This window comes from Girardinichthys multiradiatus, chromosome Y (assembly GCF_021462225.1).
Source record: "Girardinichthys multiradiatus isolate DD_20200921_A chromosome Y, DD_fGirMul_XY1, whole genome shotgun sequence".
Classification (NCBI taxonomy): domain Eukaryota; kingdom Metazoa; phylum Chordata; class Actinopteri; order Cyprinodontiformes; family Goodeidae; genus Girardinichthys; species Girardinichthys multiradiatus.
The window spans coordinates 40,295,207-40,313,906 of record NC_061818.1 but is presented as its reverse complement, the minus strand read 5'-3'; the positions used below and the strand labels follow the sequence as shown (position 1 = coordinate 40,313,906).

The following is an 18,700-nucleotide window of genomic DNA, read 5'->3' as shown; positions in this document are numbered from 1 at the left end:
GGAAAATGCTACAGTTGAAATTTCACACGTTAACTCAGGAAGGTGGATGTTGCAGCATAGGAGGACAATCTAATTCAATCAAAGCTTTTTGACTCAGGAAGTTTCTTACCTTTCCCAGTTCCCCTATAATCTATTTGTACTGGTCTAATTTTTTTTTCTTGCAGCGTTTGTGATCAGGAATCAGGGTTTGGGGAATAGTAAGCAGAGAGTTTGAGCTTTTGCCTGAAAACACTGCCACAGATGAGCCTCTGTTTAACTCAGATGTTGTGAAGAAACCAACCAGAAGCTTACCAAGCCTTGACACCATTTTACTGTCAATTAGCAGCAACAGCTCAGTAAAGCCTGACAAATCTATGTGTGACCTGTAGACCTATCTGTAGAATTATCAAAAATTAAAACTGACTGCATAATTTTTCTCTATCTGATCTGAAATAATGATGTGCTATTAAGTATAAGAATGCCGTTTATTTCTGAAGTTTTAAAGAGCCAGAAAGTTCAGCTGTTTATTAAATATTTATATAATATCTGTTATTTTAGTTTCTGCAGCAGCAGTGACTCTATATGTGTTTCAGAGGGTTTTTCTTTTTGGATCAAACTGAGAGAACCTGTGTTGTTGTTGAGCTTCAGCCTCTGTCCAGCAGGGGGCGCCTTCTCATCTGAAATCCACACACGAAGCGGGGCCAGCAGCCAATCAGCGGCCAGTATTCAGCCTCTGCGCTGTGCTAATTGTGTTGTTATGTCTGCCGCTAGGTTTTAAGCTGCGTTCCTGCGGGCTGAGGCGATCCAGAGAGCGGCCTCCTGTGTGCCTCCGGCCCCATGGAGACCCCCAGAGACCCGGTGAGTCCATGTCTCCTCTGCCCCGAGACAGACCCCTGTTCCCGCCTCGTTTTGCTCCAAAAGAGCAGAGGCAGACTGATCAATAATCGACGCTGACAGGTTGATTCCTGCTCGCTCTGCGGGCAGAGAGGGGTGCATGGATGCCGAATGAAAGGATGAGGGTTGATAAGTGAAAACAGGACGCGAGTCCTTTCTCCAGAACCTTGGAACTGGATTCAGAACCGACAGGAATGCTGGAGGGAATCTGGTGCAGAGTCAGAGCACCGCAGTGCAGAGCTGAAGAAACATCTGATCATTCAGATGTGTTAATGAGCTGCAGGTCCAATTCTGACAGAACCGGGCATCTGATACACACCCAGGCTGTTCATTTAAATCCGATGGGAACAGATGAAGTCAGAGTGAGTGCTGCTGGAGAAACCTGAATGAATCAAAGACCAAACTAAAGACATCCCTCTGAAAATGCTCAGAACCAAAGACTCAACTGAAACTGAGGGGAAAAGAAGCCAAAGTCCAAAGAAAACCCATGGAAGACCCTGTAGAACACACTGACCTGCATGTTTTAGGTGCCTCCCTGTTTCAGCACACCTGATTTCACTTCATGGCTGATTAACAGGCTTTTACCGAACATCAATCATCTGAATTAGGTGTGTTAAAGCAGAGGAACATCTAAAAACCACAGGGCAGTGGGCCTGGAGGACCAGGGTTGGGAAAACACTGGAGAACTGTTGTTCAAGCTCGCTTTCATAGATTAGAGGGAACTCAACCCCAGGAGGGAACACTGAATGGAGGCTGGAGTTTCTGCTTTAACTCTAATTATCTGATAGACATTTAACAAATAAGCCCAGTTTTGCAGAATAAAATCAGAAAGTAAAGCTCTCTGACCATCTGTTGACCTTCAAGTCTGAATCTTTGTCCCTCCTCAGATGGAGCGTCCGTCCAGGAAGCGGCAGGATTCCTTCGGGATGCTGGATAGTCTGGAGGAGGACCGGAGCAGCTGCAGCTCTGACTCCAGCGGGGGGAGCGGAGGGTCCAGCCCAGAGGACAGCGATGATGAAGACTTTGGAGTGGGAGGAGTCGGGAATCAACTGACCACCTCTTCATCGTCCTCCTCCTCCCTGATGCTCATTAAGACCAACGGACAGGTGTACACCTACCCGGACGGGAAGGCGGGCATGGGTCAGTCAGAAGGATGTGAAAATGAACTGAACGTCTGATTTCCAGTAAAATCAGAATAAATTCCAGGAGATTAAAGTTTGTATCAGTATTACTTTCTAGTCCTGCGTGAATCTTCCTCAAACAGCTGGAATTCTAAACTTTGAATGTCTGAGTGACTCGGTGGACAGTCTGGACTCGCTTCTGCTCGTTAATTAAAATCCAGCCAATCAATTGTTTGTAATTGTGCAGTGTAGACCTCAGCAGGTGGTGGTTCTTCTGAAAGCCTTGTGGACCAGGATGTTGGACGGCTGAACGCCTGCAGGTGAGACGCTGACCTCCTTTTATCTCTCTGTCCTGGTCCTCAGCCACCTGTGAGATGTGTGGGATGATTGGGGTCAGGGATGCTTTCTACAGCAAGACCAAACGTTTCTGCAGCGTCTCCTGCTCCAGGAGCTTCTCCTCCAACTCCAAGAAGGCCAGCATCCTGGCCAGGCTGCAGGTGGGTTCCTGGTCTGAGCAGGAACTCTTCTAGAAGCCAAGATGGTTCTAATAATCAATATTTCACATTGAGAAGATCATGTCTGCCTTGTGTCTGTTTTTAAGGGTAAGCCGCCCACGAAGAAGGCCAAAGTTCTCCAGAAACAACCTCTGATGACTAAACTGGCTGCTTACGCCCAGCACCAGTCCAGCCAGCAGGGCGGCAGCAGAAAGAGCGGTGGGTCATGCAGCCAGAGTTTGGTTCAGATGAACGGAGGCTTCAGTAGAAGCTTCATCATGGAACGTGTAACGGCTTATTTGTTTGACTGTTCTGTCCTGCAGTCTCTGTGGACGTTTTTGACTGGGGACGGTACATCGGAGACGGAGACGTGTCGGGAGCGCCGGTCAGCTGCTTCAAACACGTGAGTTCATCCCGAACAAACTGGGAGCTGGAGCACGGTCATCGAATCGGACCATTAAGTGTCTGGGATTCATGCTCTGCATATCGATGATGTACGGGGCTGCTTGGATGGACTCCTGATGTTCATCTGTAGCGGCGGAGAAGCCGGAGACGTTGAGTGATGGTGTGACATCATCAGTGTTCTTATAAACTTGTTTCCTGAATATTGAGCAGGTTTACTGGAAACGCTGGTTTGGAGACAGAAGGACATATTCCAGTTCTCCAAATGTCCTTGATTAATCGACAAACATCTGGAATCCATGTTGGAGTTTGATGTTACAGGGTCAAAATTATACATACACCCCTCACTTTTATTTTTTTAACATGTTTCACCTGGACCACAGACGTTTTGTGACCATCATCAAGCTTCTGGCTGATGTTTGACCCCTCTACTTGGCAGGTCTGATTGTTTTTTTTTTTTTGTAAAGGTCATCCCAGAAATAATTGATTTCAGGTTTGAAAGCCTCACCATGACTCCTCCAAACATCCTTCTTGTCATTGTGTCCAAACAGCTCCATCTTTGTCTCGTCTTTCTCCAGAAGACATTCGGCTTGTCCATGAGGGGCAGCCCAGCGAGAAGGTGCTGATCTTGGAGCAGGACCTTCTCTCAGTGATTCTGGTGTTCCAGGAGTTTCCAGTTCAGAGTAGACTGAGTTCTGGTGGTCTCCTGGGTTGATCTTAGAGTCTGCAGCTGAAATGGGTCTAAATGTATTTCCCAGCTTGTGGAGATCTTCCCTGAGTCCTTCTGTCCTTTCTGTGCTCCACTAAATCATGATGACATATCAGAAGATGGCAGGTCTGGTCAAGTTCAACACACTCTGGAGCCTTCAGCACCAGGTTCTAACAGGTTCAGGTGAATGTATGGATCATTGTGAAGAAAATCCTCAAGAGGTTCAAGCTTCTTGCTTTTAAAACTCATCCAGAGGAGCAGTTATAATAAATCATTAAAGTAATGACATTTATGCAAACGCTTGGAAACTTTAAATCTAAAGGTTTCACTTCAGTTTTTCAGCTCCTGCTGCAGGTCCATGTTGGAGATCAAACCCTGAGGTTCTGGTGCTGCCAGTCCAGTTTTAATCCCAGCTGCTCTTGTCACACCTGGAGTGCTCTGTGAGTTTTTCTGTCATATTTTAATCTCATATGTTCAGGTTCTGATGGGGAAGTCGTGGGGCAGTGTCAGTGAAGGAGTCCGGGTGGAGGTCCCGAACACCGACAGCGGTCTGCCCATGAAGGTCTACTGGATCGCCAGCATCATCAAGCTGGCCGGTAAGCACTCAGAGCACGGCTCCGATAAAGCAGAGGAGGTTCTGTCTTAACTTGACAGGTTCTGGTTAATTCTGCAGGTTTTAAGGCTCTGCTGCGTTACGAGGGCTTCGACAGCGACTCCGCCAGGGACTTCTGGCTGAATCTGTGCGTGCCGGACATCCACCCGGTGGGCTGGTGTGCAGCCGGAGGGAAACCTCTGGTTCCTCCTCAGAGTGAGTGACGCCTGAATGATCTGACTCTGGGTCAATCTGCTCCAGAACCAGCAGGGAAGCTGGACCTGAAGCAACACATGTTTACGTTGGTAAGTTAAGGAATAGTGACTTCTGATTGGCTGATGGCGTTTTTCTGTCCTCAGCCATCCTGCACAGGTTCACCAACTGGAAGACCTTCCTTATTAAAAGACTGACCGGGTCCAAAACTCTGCCGCCAGACTTCTCATCGAAGGTGATGCGTGAATCTGACACAAACACACAGTTAGCTGATATCAGGAGATCTGCCTTTACGGCACCATCGGATCCTGCAGAATCTGGTTTCAGTTGAAATCTGCTGACACGGTTCTGCCCGTTTCAATGACCTTGTGCATTCAAGGCTCCTGTCTGTCTCCTAAAACACGTGGAAACGACGTCCATCACTTTAACAGTTATTCATTTTCTAATAAATAAAATATGAATTTCACCAAAAAATGCTCAACAGGCCAACTCCTTGTCCATAGATAAATATGAAAACTGGAATAAATGAAGCTCTTAGCCAAGTTTTATTCGAACCAGGTTGGATAAACAAGGGTAAATAAACTGGTGTTTTTCATCATACTGGGTTTACAGAAATTAAGCTGATATTTATGTAATTAAACAAAAGGTTTTCACAAGCTGAATGTGTATAAAAGCTGTAATGCTATTGGAGTCTGAGCTCAACGAGGCTGATTTTTACTTGAGGAACCTAAACTGAGTTCAGGAAATGCAGAGAAGACCTAGTCTGGTTGTCTGCCGTGCTGCATGCAGCGTGGTCAGGCTGTTACACATCTTCATCCTGCTGCTTCTGACCTCTGGGACTAGCTCTGACCTCTAGGACTAGCACTGACCTCTGGGACTAGCTCTGACCTCTGGGACTAGCTCTGACCTCTGGGACTAGCTCTGACCTCTGGGACTAGCACTGACCTCTGGAACTAGCTCTGACCTCTGGGACTAGCTCTGACCTCTGGGACTAGCACTGACCTCTGGGACTAGCTCTGACCTCTGGGACTAGCTCTGACCTCTGGGACTAGCTCTGACCTCTGGGACTAGCACTGACCTCTGGGACTAGCTCTGACCTCTGGGACTAGCTCCGACCTCTGGGACTAGCTCTGACCTCTGGGACTAGCACTGACCTCTGGGACTAGCTCTGACCTCTGGGACTAGCTCTGACCTCTGGGACTAGCACTGACCTCTGGGACTAGCTCTGACCTCTGGGACTAGCTCTGACCTCTGGGACTAGCACTGACCTCTGGGACTAGCTCTGACCTCTGGGACTAGCACTGACCTCTGGGACTAGCACTGACCTCTGGGACTAGCTCTGACCTCTGGGACTAGCACTGACCTCTGGGACTAGCTCTGACCTCTGGGACTAGCTCTGACCTCTGGGACTAGCACTGACCTCTGGGACTAGCTCTGACCTCTGGGACTAGCTCTGACCTCTGGGACTAGCTCTGACCTCTGGGACTAGCACTGACCTCTGGGACTAGCTCTGACCTCTGGGACTAGCTCTGACCTCTGGGACTAGCTCTGACCTCTGGGACTAGCTCTGACCTCTGGGACTAGCACTGACCTCTGGGACTAGCTCTGACCTCTGGGACTAGCTCTGACCTCTGGGACTAGCACTGACCTCTGGGACTAGCTCTGACCTCTGGGACTAGCACTGACCTCTGGGACTAGCTCTGACCTCTGGGACTAGCACTGACCTCTGGGACTAGCTCTGACCTCTGGGACTAGCTCTGACCTCTGGGACTAGCTCTGACCTCTGGGACTAGCACTGACCTCTGGGACTAGCTCTGACCTCTGGGACTAGCTCTGACCTCTGGGACTAGCACTGACCTCTGGGACTAGCTCTGACCTCTGGGACTAGCACTGACCTCTGGGACTAGCTCTGACCTCTGGGACTAGCACTGACCTCTGGGACTAGCTCTGACCTCTGGGACTAGCTCTGACCTCTGGGACTAGCTCTGACCTCTGGGACTAGCTCTGACCTCTGGGACTAGCTTTGACCTCTGGGACTAGCACTGACCTCTGGGACTAGCTCTGACCTCTGGGACTAGCTCTGACCTCTGGGACTAGCTCTGACCTTTGGGACTAGCACTGACCTCTGGGACTAGCTCTGACCTCTGGGACTAGCTCTGACCTCTGGGACTAGCACTGACCTCTGGGACTAGCTCTGACCTCTGGGACTAGCACTGACCTCTGGGACTAGCTCTGACCTCTGGGACTAGCTCTGACCTCTGGGACTAGTTCTGACCTCTGGGACTAGCACGCATCTTAGTCTGGCCAAACTAACAGCACCAAAGTAGAGTTACAAGAAAAATGAATGTGGTGATGTGTTGAACTTGTAATGCAGGTTTTGGGTTGTAGGAAACAGGTCTGCATGTTAGAATCAGCTTTGTGACACAAATGAGAAATTTGACTGTTAGATGTTAGCTGCCATTTTCCTGACCCTTGACCTGTATAAGTTCTGGATAGAGGGAAGGTCAGCTCTGCAGTCTGGACCCGTCCTCTTTTGTGGATGGGTCAAACCACACCATGATGGATGAACACAGGACAGACTGGACGATGGAAGTGTAGAAGATGACCACCAGCTCTTGTGGAACATTGGTCTTATTGGGTTGCCATAGAAATTGCAGTCTCTGCTGGACCTTCTTCTAAACAGTGTCTGTGTGTGAGGACCACCTCAGGTCCTGAGAATCGGTGGTTCCTAGGAACCGGAAGTGGTCCACAGTAGATACAGTGTTGAGAATGGTGAGAGGAGGCAGTGTGGGGGGGCAATGTCCAGAAATTCACCATGGGGGGGGGGGGGTGAAAACAGCTGAATCTGCTGCTGCTAGGTTTTCTGTTTGACGTGTCCTCCTCTTCCTCCTCATTGTCCAGGTGCAGGAGAGCATGAAGTTCCCCTTTAAGAAGCAGATGAGGTTGGAGGTGGTGGATAAGACCCACCTGTGTCGGACTCGGGTGGCTCTGGTTGAACAGGTGAGTGTCAGTTGGACTGATGGTTCGGGTGTTCCCGTCTCTCTGACGGGCGTGTCGTTGCAGGTGATCGGCGGGCGGCTGCGTCTGGTGTACGAGGAGTGCGACGACGGGACGGACGACTTCTGGTGTCACATGACCAGCCCTCTGATCCACAGCGTGGGCTGGTCCCGCTCCATCGGACACCGCTTCAAACGATCAGGTGGGTGCGGCTTTAAACGGGCAGTGAGGATGAAGGACGAACAGAGGATGAAGGTGTGTGTTTGTTTTCAGACGGGATGAAGAAGCTGGACGGACAGATGGACGCTCCTGGACAGCTGTTTGCCAAGGTGAGCCTCAGATATTTTTAATCATTAGAACCGTCTGATGTAAGAAACATGCAGCCTGTTCCACACCTTCCATGTTCTGACCACCAGGGGGCAGTTTAACACCTGGAAACATCTGCATGCACTGCCTAACGGCAGCTGTGACCTCAGAGGGATGTTGTTTGTCTCCTGCAGGTGAGGGAGGTGGATCAGACGGGACTCTGGTTCCGGGACGGGATGAAGCTGGAGGCCATCGACCCTCTGAACCTGTCTGCAATCTGTGTGGCCACAGTGAGGAAGGTGAGGAGGAGCCCGTCCTGTTCGGACAGCAGAATCAAACAGCTGGGTTTAACCTGCAGCCTCCATCCCTCAGGTTCTGGCAGACGGATATCTGATGATCGGCATCGACGGCTCTGAAGCGGCCGATGGCTCCGACTGGTTCTGTTATCACTCTACGTCTCCGTCCATCTTCCCTGCTGGGTTCTGTGAGATCAACAACATCGAGCTGACGCCCCCCAGAGGTATGTCTGATGGCAGAAGGGGGTTCCTCAGTGGGTTGAAGAAAGATGGGAATTTTGTGGAAACTGCTTTAGGAAAGTCAGGTTGGAGGATTGTTCAGATGCCGGATGGTCGGATGTTTTTTGGAAAGCTCGGGAATAATGAGGACAGCTGGGAATTGTTTGGAGATTTAGAAAGTTTTCACTAGAGGGATAAAAACTTAGACGTCATCTTGTTAAACATTTTCACGAAAAGTTTTTTTTAAATGAGGGAAAACGTTACAAACTGACATTCCCATAAAAATCAGCCGAAACAGGTTCAGGTAGCTAGAATGGTGGAATTGAAGGTGCTGGTGTTGTTTAACCGGTTTCACTGGGAATGGTGACCCTGATTTTGCAGCAGTTTCCAGTTCAAGGCAGGTTGAGCCGTGGTTGATCTTAGAATCTGCAGCTGAGAAATGGGTCTGAAATCCTTTCCAAGCTTGTTTAATCTACAATTCTTCTACTTAGATCTTCTCCTGAGGTCTTTGGACCTCACTGTTGTTCCATAAGGAAGAGTGTTGGGATATGTGGGACTCGCCTACTGAAGGCAATCCATTTTTTGAACAAAGATCACCTGAGTATTAACATCATGAGGGAAGTAGGGACAGGTGTGGAAATCATGATGGGTCCTGGAAAGCTCCTTAGGTTACTGGGAACATCTGTTGGAAAGTTGTAACAGGAAAAGTATTTAGGAAACTGGGGATTTGCTTCAGAGACTCCATTTTAGAGTTATTGGGAAGAAAGGTTGGGAAGATGTTTGAAAAGGGAAATGATGGATGGATGGTGAATGTCGGCATTTTTTCAGGAAAGATCATCCAAACATAATATTGGGACGGAAATGCCAACATAAAGAGAAGTTGGCAATTTATTGGAGAAGTTTGAAGGTTTATACAAGTTGTCTCATTTTTATAAAATTACAAACATCTGAAGATGGAAACAAGTTGATTTGGAAAGTTTTTTTTCTACGTTTAGGAAATCTGGGAAGTGTCCTAGAAGAGACGGATAATGTTTGTAGGTGCGATAACTAATCTTGTTTTTCTCTTCAGGTTACAGCAGTCTTCCCTTCAGGTGGTTCGAGTATCTGAGGGAGAGCAAGTCTTTGGCAGCTCCAGTCAACCTCTTCAACAAGGTGAGACCTTAAACCTCCAGCTGAGGCATCTAGAAAGGTCATCAGTTTACAGATAGATCCTGATCTACTGCGTGTCCTGAGCCTAACTCCTCAGAAAAAGCTACACAGCATTATCCTCCCTCCACCAAACTTCATGGATGGATGGATTCAATTCAATTCAGTTTATTTATATAGCGCCAATTCACAACATATGTCGTCTCAAAGTTCTTCACAACAGTCAGGTTCATACATTCCAATTAATCCTAATCATTGAACAGTTCAGTCAGATTCAGTTATTTATTCAAATTGGATAAAAAGTTTTTCTATCTAAGGAAACCCAGCAGATTGCATCCAGTCAGTGACTTGCAGCATTCACTCCTCCTGGATGAGCATGTAGAGACAGTGGACAGTCACTGGTGTTGACTTTGCAGCAATCCCTCATACTGAGCATGCATGTAGCGACAGTGGAGAGGAAAAACTCCCTTTTAACAGGAAGAAACCTCCAGCAGAACCAGAACCAGGCTCAGTGTGAGCGGCCATCTGCCACGACCGACTGGGGATGGATGGATGGTGGGTGGATGGATGGTTGATGGATGGTGGATGGATGGTTGATGGATGGATGGGTGGATGGTTGGATGGATGGATGGATGGTGGATGAATGGATGGTGGATGGATGGTTGGATGGATGGATGGATGGATGGTTGATGGATGGATGGATGGATGGATGGATGGTTGGATGGATGGATGGATGGATGGTGGATGAATGGATGGTGGATGGATGGATGGTGGATGGATGGTTGGATGGATGGATGGATGGATGGTGGATGAATGGATGGTGGATGGATGGTTGGATGGATGGATGGATGGATGGTTGATGGATGGATGGGTGGATGGTTGGATGGATGGATGGATGGATGGTGGATGAATGGATGGTGGATGGATGGATGGACTGATGGTTGATGGATGGATGGTTGATGGATGGTGGATGGATGGATGGATGGTGGATGGATGGATGGTTGATGGATGGATGGTTGATGGATGGTGGATGGATGGATGGTGGATGGATGGTGGATGGATGGTTGGATGGATGGATGGTTGGATGGATGGATGGATGGATGGATGGATGATGGATGGATGGATGGATGGTTGATGGATGGATGGTGGATGGATGGATGGACTGATGGATGGATGGATGGATGGTTGATGGATGGTGGATGGATGGATGGATGGATGGTTGGATGGATGGATGGATGGTGGATGGATGGATGGACTGATGGTTGATGGACTGATGGTTGATGGATGGATGGATGGTTGATGGATGGATGGTGGATGGATGGATGGTTGGATGGATGGATGGATGATGGATGGATGGATGATTGGATGGATGATGGATGGATGGTGGATGGATGATGGATGGATGGTGGTTGGATGGATGGATGGATGGATGGATGGATGGTGGATGGATGGATGGATAATGGATGGTTGGATGGATGGATGGTGGATGGATGGATGGTGGATGGATGATGGATGGTTGGATGGATGGATGGATGGTTGATGGATGGATGGATGGATGGATGGATGGTTGGATGGTGGATGGATGGATGGATGGATGGTTGATGGATGGATTGATGGATGGATGGATGGATGGTGGATGGATGGTTGGATGGATGGATGGATAGATGTTGGATGGATGGATGGATAGATGTTGGATGGATGGATGTTGGATGGATGGTGGATGGATGGATGGATGGATGGATGATGGATGATGGATGGATGGTGGTTGGATGGATGGATGGTTGATGGATGGATGGATGGTTGATGGATGGATGGATGTTGGATGGATGGATGGTGGATGGATGGATGGTGGATGGATGATGGATGATGGATGGATGGTGGTTGGATGGATGGATGGTTGATGGATGGATGGATGTTGGATGGATGGATGGTTGGATGGATGATGGATGGATGGTGGATGGATGATGGATGGATGGTGGTTGGATGGATGGATGGTGGATGGATGGATGGTGGATGGATGGATGGATGGATGGATGATGGATGGTTGGATGGATGGATGGTTGATGGATGGATGATGATGGATGGTTGGATGGGTGGATGGATGGTGGATGGATGGATGGATGATGGATGGATGGTTGGATGGGTGGATGATGGATGGATGGTGGATGGATGATGGATGGATGGATGGATGGTGGATGGATGGATGGTGGATGGATGGATGATGGATGGATGGATGGATGGTTGATGGATGGATGGTTGGATGGATGGATGGATGGTTGATGGATGGTTGATTGATGGATGATTGATGGATGGATGGTTGGATGGATGGATGGATGGTTGATTGATGGATGGATGGTTGATTGATGGATGGATGGTTGGATGGATGGATGGTTGATTGATGGATGGATGGTTGATGGATGGTTGATTGATGGATGATTGATGGATGGATGGTTGGATGGATGGATGGTTGATGGATGGTTGATTGATGGATGGATGGTTGGATGGATGATTGATGGATGGATGGATGGTTGGATGGATGGTTGATTGATTGATGGATGATTGTTGGATGATTGATGGATGGATGGTTGGATGGATGGATGGATGGTTGGATGGATGATTGATGGATGATTGATGGTTGATGGTTGGATGGATGGATGGTTGATGGATGGATGGATGGTTGATTGATTGATGGATGATTGATGGATGATTGATGGATGGATGGTTGGATGGATGGATGGATGGTTGGATGGATGATTGATGGATGGATGGTTGGATGGATGGTTGATGGATGGTTGATTGATGGATGGATGGTTGGATGGATGATTGATGGATGGATGGTTGGATGGATGGTTGATTGATTGATGGATGATTGTTGGATGGATGGTTGATTGATTGATGGATGATTAATGGATGATTGATGGATGATTGATGGATGGATGGTTGGATGGATGGATGGATGGTTGGATGGATGATTGATGGATGATTGATGGATGGATGGTTGATGGTTGGATGGATGGATGGTTGATGGATGGATGGTTGATTGATGGATGGATGGATGGTTGATGGATGGATGGTTGATTGATGGATGGATGGATGGTTGATTGATTGATGGATGATTAATGGATGATTGATGGATGGATGGATGGTTGGATGGATGATTGATGGATGATTGATGGTTGATGGTTGGATGGATGGATGGTTGATGGATGGATGGATGGTTGATTGATTGATGGATGATTGTTGGATGGATGGTTGATTGATTGATGGATGATTAATGGATGATTGATGGATGATTGATGGATGGATGGTTGGATGGATGGATGGATGGTTGGATGGATGATTGATGGATGATTGATGGATGGATGGTTGATGGTTGGATGGATGGATGGTTGATGGATGGATGGTTGATTGATGGATGGATGGATGGTTGATGGATGGATGGTTGATTGATGGATGGATGGATGGTTGATTGATTGATGGATGATTAATGGATGATTGATGGATGGATGGTTGGATGGATGGATGGATGGATGGTTGGATGGATGATTGATGGATGATTGATGGTTGATGGTTGGATGGATGGATGGTTGATGGATGGATGGATGGTTGATTGATTGATGGATGATTGATGGATGATTGATGGATGGATGGTTGGATGGATGATTGATGGATGGATGGTTGGATGGATGGTTGATGGATGGTTGATTGATGGATGGATGGTTGGATGGATGATTGATGGATGGATGGTTGGATGGATGGTTGATTGATTGATGGATGATTGTTGGATGGATGGTTGATTGATTGATGGATGATTAATGGATGATTGATGGATGGATGGTTGGATGGATGGATGGATGGTTGGATGGATGATTGATGGATGATTGATGGATGGATGGTTGATGGTTGGATGGATGGATGGTTGATGGATGGATGGTTGATTGATGGATGGATGGATGGTTGATTGATGGATGGATGGTTGATTGATGGATGGATGGTTGATGGTTGGATGGATGGATGGTTGATGGATGGATGGTTGATTGATGGATGGATGGATGGTTGATTGATGGATGGACTGATGGTTGATGGATGGATGGTTGATGGTTGGATGGATGGATGGTTGATGGATGGTTGATGGATGGTTGATGGTTGGATGGATGGATGGATGGTTGGATGGATGATTGATGGATGGATGGTTGGATGGATGGATGGTTGATGGATGGTTGATTGATGGATGGATGGTTGGATGGATGATTGATGGATGGATGGTTGGATGGATGGTTGATTGATTGATGGATGATTAATGGATGATTGATGGATGGATGGTTGGATGGATGGATGGATGGTTGGATGGATGATTGATGGATGGATGGTTGGATGGATGGATGGATGGATGGATGGATGATTGATGGATGGATGGTTGATGGTTGGATGGATGGATGGATGGTTGATTGATGGATGGACTGATGGTTGATGGATGGATGGATGGATGGATGGTTGATGGATGGATGGATGGATGGTTGGATGGATGGATGGATGGTTGATTGATGGATGGACTGATGGTTGATGGTTGGATGGATGGATGGATGGTTGATTGATGGATGGACTGATGGTTGATGGATGGATGGATGGATGGATGGTTGGATGGATGGATGGATGGTTGATTGATGGATGGACTGATGGTTGATGGATGGATGGATGGATGGATGGATGTGTATTTTTACAGATTTTGGAGAACATAAACTATTGACACAACGTTTGATTTTGAAGCACAAGATGAACAACATTAACTTCATTCCAGACTAGAACGCCGTGGAACCTTCACTGCAGATAGATTGACCAAAGTTAGGCAGCAGAATGCAACACAGTAACACAGTTTGAGTCAGGCACCCACAGAACCACAGAAACCCAAGTGAGCAAACATCTTGTTGATGCTCATCAACCAGAAGAACTTGTCAAGAACTCATGTTTGTATCAGTGATGGTAAGGATACAGTGAGGTCTTCTCTTCCATCTGTATGAGCTTCAGTTGGAACCTTTAAACTCTTACGTGATGCAGAAACCGTATCTTACTGAGAAGCCCTCCCTGTGCTCCATCAGGAAGTCCCAAACCACGGTTTTCGTCCTGGGATGAAGCTGGAGGCCGTGGACCTCATGGAGCCCCGACTTGTCTGCGTCGCCACAGTGACCAGGATTGTCCACCGGCTGCTGCGGATCCACTTTGACGGCTGGGAAGATGAGTACGACCAGTGGGTGGACTGTGAGTCACCTGACCTGTACCCAGTGGGCTGGTGTCAGCTGACTGGGTACCAGCTGCAGCCGCCTGCGGTTACTGCTGGTAAACCTCACCTGAGGGGGGCTGGGTTCTGAGAGATGCCTGGCAGGGAAACCACGTTAACTGAGGTGTTTGTTGATTTCAGGGTCCAGAGATCTGCAGTCTGCTGGATCCAAGCAGAGAAGGAAGTCACAGCAGTACAGAGGACAGAAGAAAAGTAGGTTCCCTCGTTAAATAAACCTCGTTAGGAATCAGGTTTTATTCTGGTAGATTGACTCAACCTGAGGTTTTACAGATTTGGTTCTTTAAAGTAAAAAGTAAATCTAAAAATATTTTCTAATTCTATCTCCCAGAGAGGAAGTTACCCGTTGCCAAGCGCCCCGTCAGCCTCTCCGGCACCATGGTAACCGGAGTTCCCAGGAACCTATCAGGAGATGAGAACGAGACTCCACCTGATTACCCGTCGCCGCCTCCTCCGACCTCAGCAGCCCAGCCACCCTCTGCTGAACCCAACGCGGAGGTGGGATCAGGTAAACACTCTGATCACCTACATGCCACAACAGGAAGCGGCGCCACCTGCTGGAGAAAAAATGTCACGTTCCAACATGGACTCCGTCTCTTTTCTCCAGAATGTTTCTCTGTAGGCTTCATGTTTCAGAGGTTACTTCACTGTCCTGCCAGGTTTTATTTCTCCTTGAAGAATATCTCTTGGCGTTTCCTTTTAGGAACCTTTCAGGCTTACAGCCGCGTGTCTCTTTGAAGGCAAACCAACCTTCACTGGAACCACGGGGCCATCCCTCTGATCCAGCTGCTTGTAGAAGCATCTTCAGGATCAGAAGCTCTCAGCTGTCTCATCTGTCATGGAAGAATTTTGGTCCAAACTTGTTTCTGTCGTTGCTTCATGTCTTGCATGACAAAGTTTGGACCAAGCTTCAGATGGTCTCACATTTCAGTCTTGAATACTTGGTTTAGAGAAGAGCTCATGGTCCAATCAGTGGCTGCAGGGTTCTGTTGCCCACATCATGAGTCTTCCACCACCGTGCTTGTCAGTAGATATGAGGTGTTTGTGCTGATCTGACGTGTTTTCTCCAAACATGGAGTTGGGAATTATGGGACAACATCTCTACTTTGGTCTCATCTGTCCAAAGGACATTTTCCATAGTCCTGCTTCCATGTTGTGTTTAGATGGAAGAAGATTTCTCCTTCAACCATCCAAACAGCCGGATTTTTGTTTCCGAAGCGCCACCTGGTGACCACCCTCAACCACGGGTCCACACCAGCTGATGAGGCGTTGGTGCTCTGAGTGATCTCAGAAGTTTTCTCCAGATGGAGAAAACGACCCCACTAATGCCTCTAGGCCTCCTTGGTGTGTTCATGATGGCGATAGCAAACACGTTTTCTGGAGTAATTACACTTCAACGATGATCTAGCATTGATTTAAACCGACAGTAACCTAAGCTGATGATGGCTTTGTGCCTTCAGGTCTGCAGATGGAGATCTACAACAATACAGGAGGGACGAATTCTTCATTTCAGCGAGCAGCACCAGAAACCAACGGATCGTCCAGAGACTTTCTCACCAACAAAGATCAGTAAAACCTGTTCTGCTCCCTTATCATCGGACCATTTTCTGTTAAGAACAAATACCTGCCGTAGCTTCACCTCGTCGGCTCTCTTCCTCCAACGTTTTATTTTTCTGAAACAAATTGTCAGAAACTGGCCTGAAAGGCAGAAATTTACAGCAGGAGTTTTAATGTGATGCATTCAGGTGCTTTCAGGACATCACAGCTTCAAGGAGTTTTTTTTTTAATCTTTATTTGAAACATATTTTCCACCGTTTTAAACATCAACAGGAGAGAAAATCTGAAGGCAGTCCTGGAAATGACAGATTACTCTCGATAATTTTCAGGTTTTAACATCTGAATTTACTGTTTCTGAAAAGTAACCGTTGACGCGTGTTTTTTGTGTCTGTACCCTTTATGGGGTGGTACCCTGTAAGTTTCAGAAAAGTAGCCTCCAAGTTAAAGGAAGGTTATCTCTAAGTTTAATTTTAAGCAGACTATATTTGATCTGAAGCAGAAATACTTTATTCTAACAAATTCAGTTTATTCACACGGTTCTGGTTGGACTCCGCATTCAACAAAACCATAGAATGTAAAGTTTAATGTGTGGTTTTTCTGGTCGGTGCAGGAAGTGTTTTCATGTTTTTATCTATATAATAAAGATGTAATAAAAGTTTTAACGTTACACGTCTGGGTTTTCTGGAAAAACAAGGTGATGCATAAAAAATCAGTTTAACATAAAACAGAACCTTCCAGGTTAAAGACTTTAGTTGCTTTCATGAAGCTCTGAAGGTCCAGTTCATTAAACTAATGTTCATTTTTACATCAAATGTAAACTCTGGAAGCCAGTTTCTCTCTTTCTCTTTTCTTTCATTCAGTATTATGTTATTTTCTTGTTTTTTTTTTTTTGTGTAAATCTATAAATTTTAGTCTTCTGGACTCGAACCTGAAGCAGATCAGAATTATGAGAACCTGAATTATTCATTGTTCTGGTTCTGATTTACTCATATCTAGCAGATCCAAATTAGGATTAAAAATGTTTATAATTGTTTGATTTTTGGAGAAAAAAGTTGAAACGTTTTTCATAATTTAAAAGGAAACTAGATGAAATGTTGCAGATCATATTTTTCTATTTGCTCATGATGAAGGTCTGAATGTTCTCTTCCTGGGAGAAGAAGGTTTTCTTCCATCTCATCTCATCGTTTGGATCACAGTTGAATCTGAACTGGAACCAGTTGCGATGGAACCGTGTGAACTGGTTTCTGTCAGGCATCCTGATGCTGTGTGTTTATGGATTTTTAAGCTCTGTTCGTGTTTTTATGTCTGTGTCAGATTTTCTATGAGCAGAAGATGCTGAAGGTCTTCCTCGTCTCTTTCTCATGTTGGTTTTAACCAGTTTCTTGTGTTTTAAAGCAGTTTGGTCCCACAGGAAATGTCAGGATGACTTCAGAGAGTCTTGTCGGTGCGTTTAAAACCTGAAACCGGGTCTTTATTCCGGTACCGGCTGTAATGACCACAAACATCCCCGCCTGCTGGTGCCGTATCTGGCTGGCCGGAAGACCTGCCCAGACATCCTTGTGGTGCCAGTGTGGAGGCAGATGTTGGACCTCTGTTCCTCTGCCTATCAGAGCCAGAGGAACCTGGGATGGTTGTAGATCAACCTGAAGAGACTAATTTAGGAGACCAAGATGAACTCATCTACCCTGAGAATAATCAGAGGGAACGGCAGAACTGTACTGGTGTCAGAGGTCCGGTCGGTTTTTTCATCTGGAGCCGCTGAGCGATTCTAGGAATACATGGAGTGGAGTTTCTTGTTTAGAATGGAACTGAACTGCTTGGTGAACTGTTGATCTGAAATATAGGAAGCTGGTCGGCTGATAAACATTAAAATCTACGAGCTGCTTTATTTATTGGCTTTAATGCATCTGTTGCTTTTATGAAACAGGTTCTGGGTTTGAGTCCATTTGAAGCTGTGATGAATCTTGGTTCGGCTTTTTGGGTTTTATGGAAGAAACGATCTTCTGTGTTAAGAGAGAGACCTGAGTGGGGTTGGTCCAAATAAACGTGAAACTAGAGAAAATTAGGATCCATTTCAGGAGGCGGGAAGTTTTATCTAAAACCACGACTGGACCTGGGATAAATTTAAAAGCAAAAATGCTGGAAAAAAAGGTCCAAAACCCTGCAAAGACCATCCAGGTTCTGGTCCAGCCAGTGTGAAGGAGATCCTATAGAAGAACAATAGAAATATGAAACATAATTAAATCACAGGTTCTCCTTATGTCAGCTGTTGTGTGAAAGACTTTTAACAAAGAAATTCAAAAATATTTTCTTCAGCTTGTTAATCAGCAAAGATCCTGAAGGTAAGAAATAAAACCTCATCCAGTGGTGCTCAGAACTAAGACTGCCTCAGATTCACATTCCTGAGGTCAAGAGGTCATGAAACATTTATCTCCTGTGAGACAAACTGGTTTCCCACCAGACCACTGAGGGGTGCTGTCTG

General features: G+C 46.6%; 1 protein-coding gene across 1 annotated transcript; it reads left to right on the top strand.

Annotated features, from left to right (window-relative positions):
- Positions 1-472: 472 nt before the first annotated feature.
- LOC124864706 (MBT domain-containing protein 1-like) lies at positions 473-16,885 on the top strand. Its single transcript, XM_047359583.1, has 18 exons — positions 473-837; positions 1,761-2,013; positions 2,358-2,491; positions 2,596-2,707; positions 2,812-2,891; positions 4,078-4,195; positions 4,273-4,407; positions 4,551-4,639; positions 7,306-7,404; positions 7,468-7,603; positions 7,675-7,730; positions 7,902-8,006; positions 8,080-8,227; positions 9,292-9,374; positions 14,465-14,702; positions 14,785-14,856; positions 14,993-15,169; positions 16,122-16,885. Exons 1-18 carry the CDS (start codon positions 817-819, stop codon positions 16,232-16,234), a joined length of 2,169 nt encoding a protein of 722 aa, XP_047215539.1. The 5' UTR covers positions 473-816; the 3' UTR covers positions 16,235-16,885.
- The last annotated feature ends 1,815 nt before the right edge of the window (positions 16,886-18,700 follow it).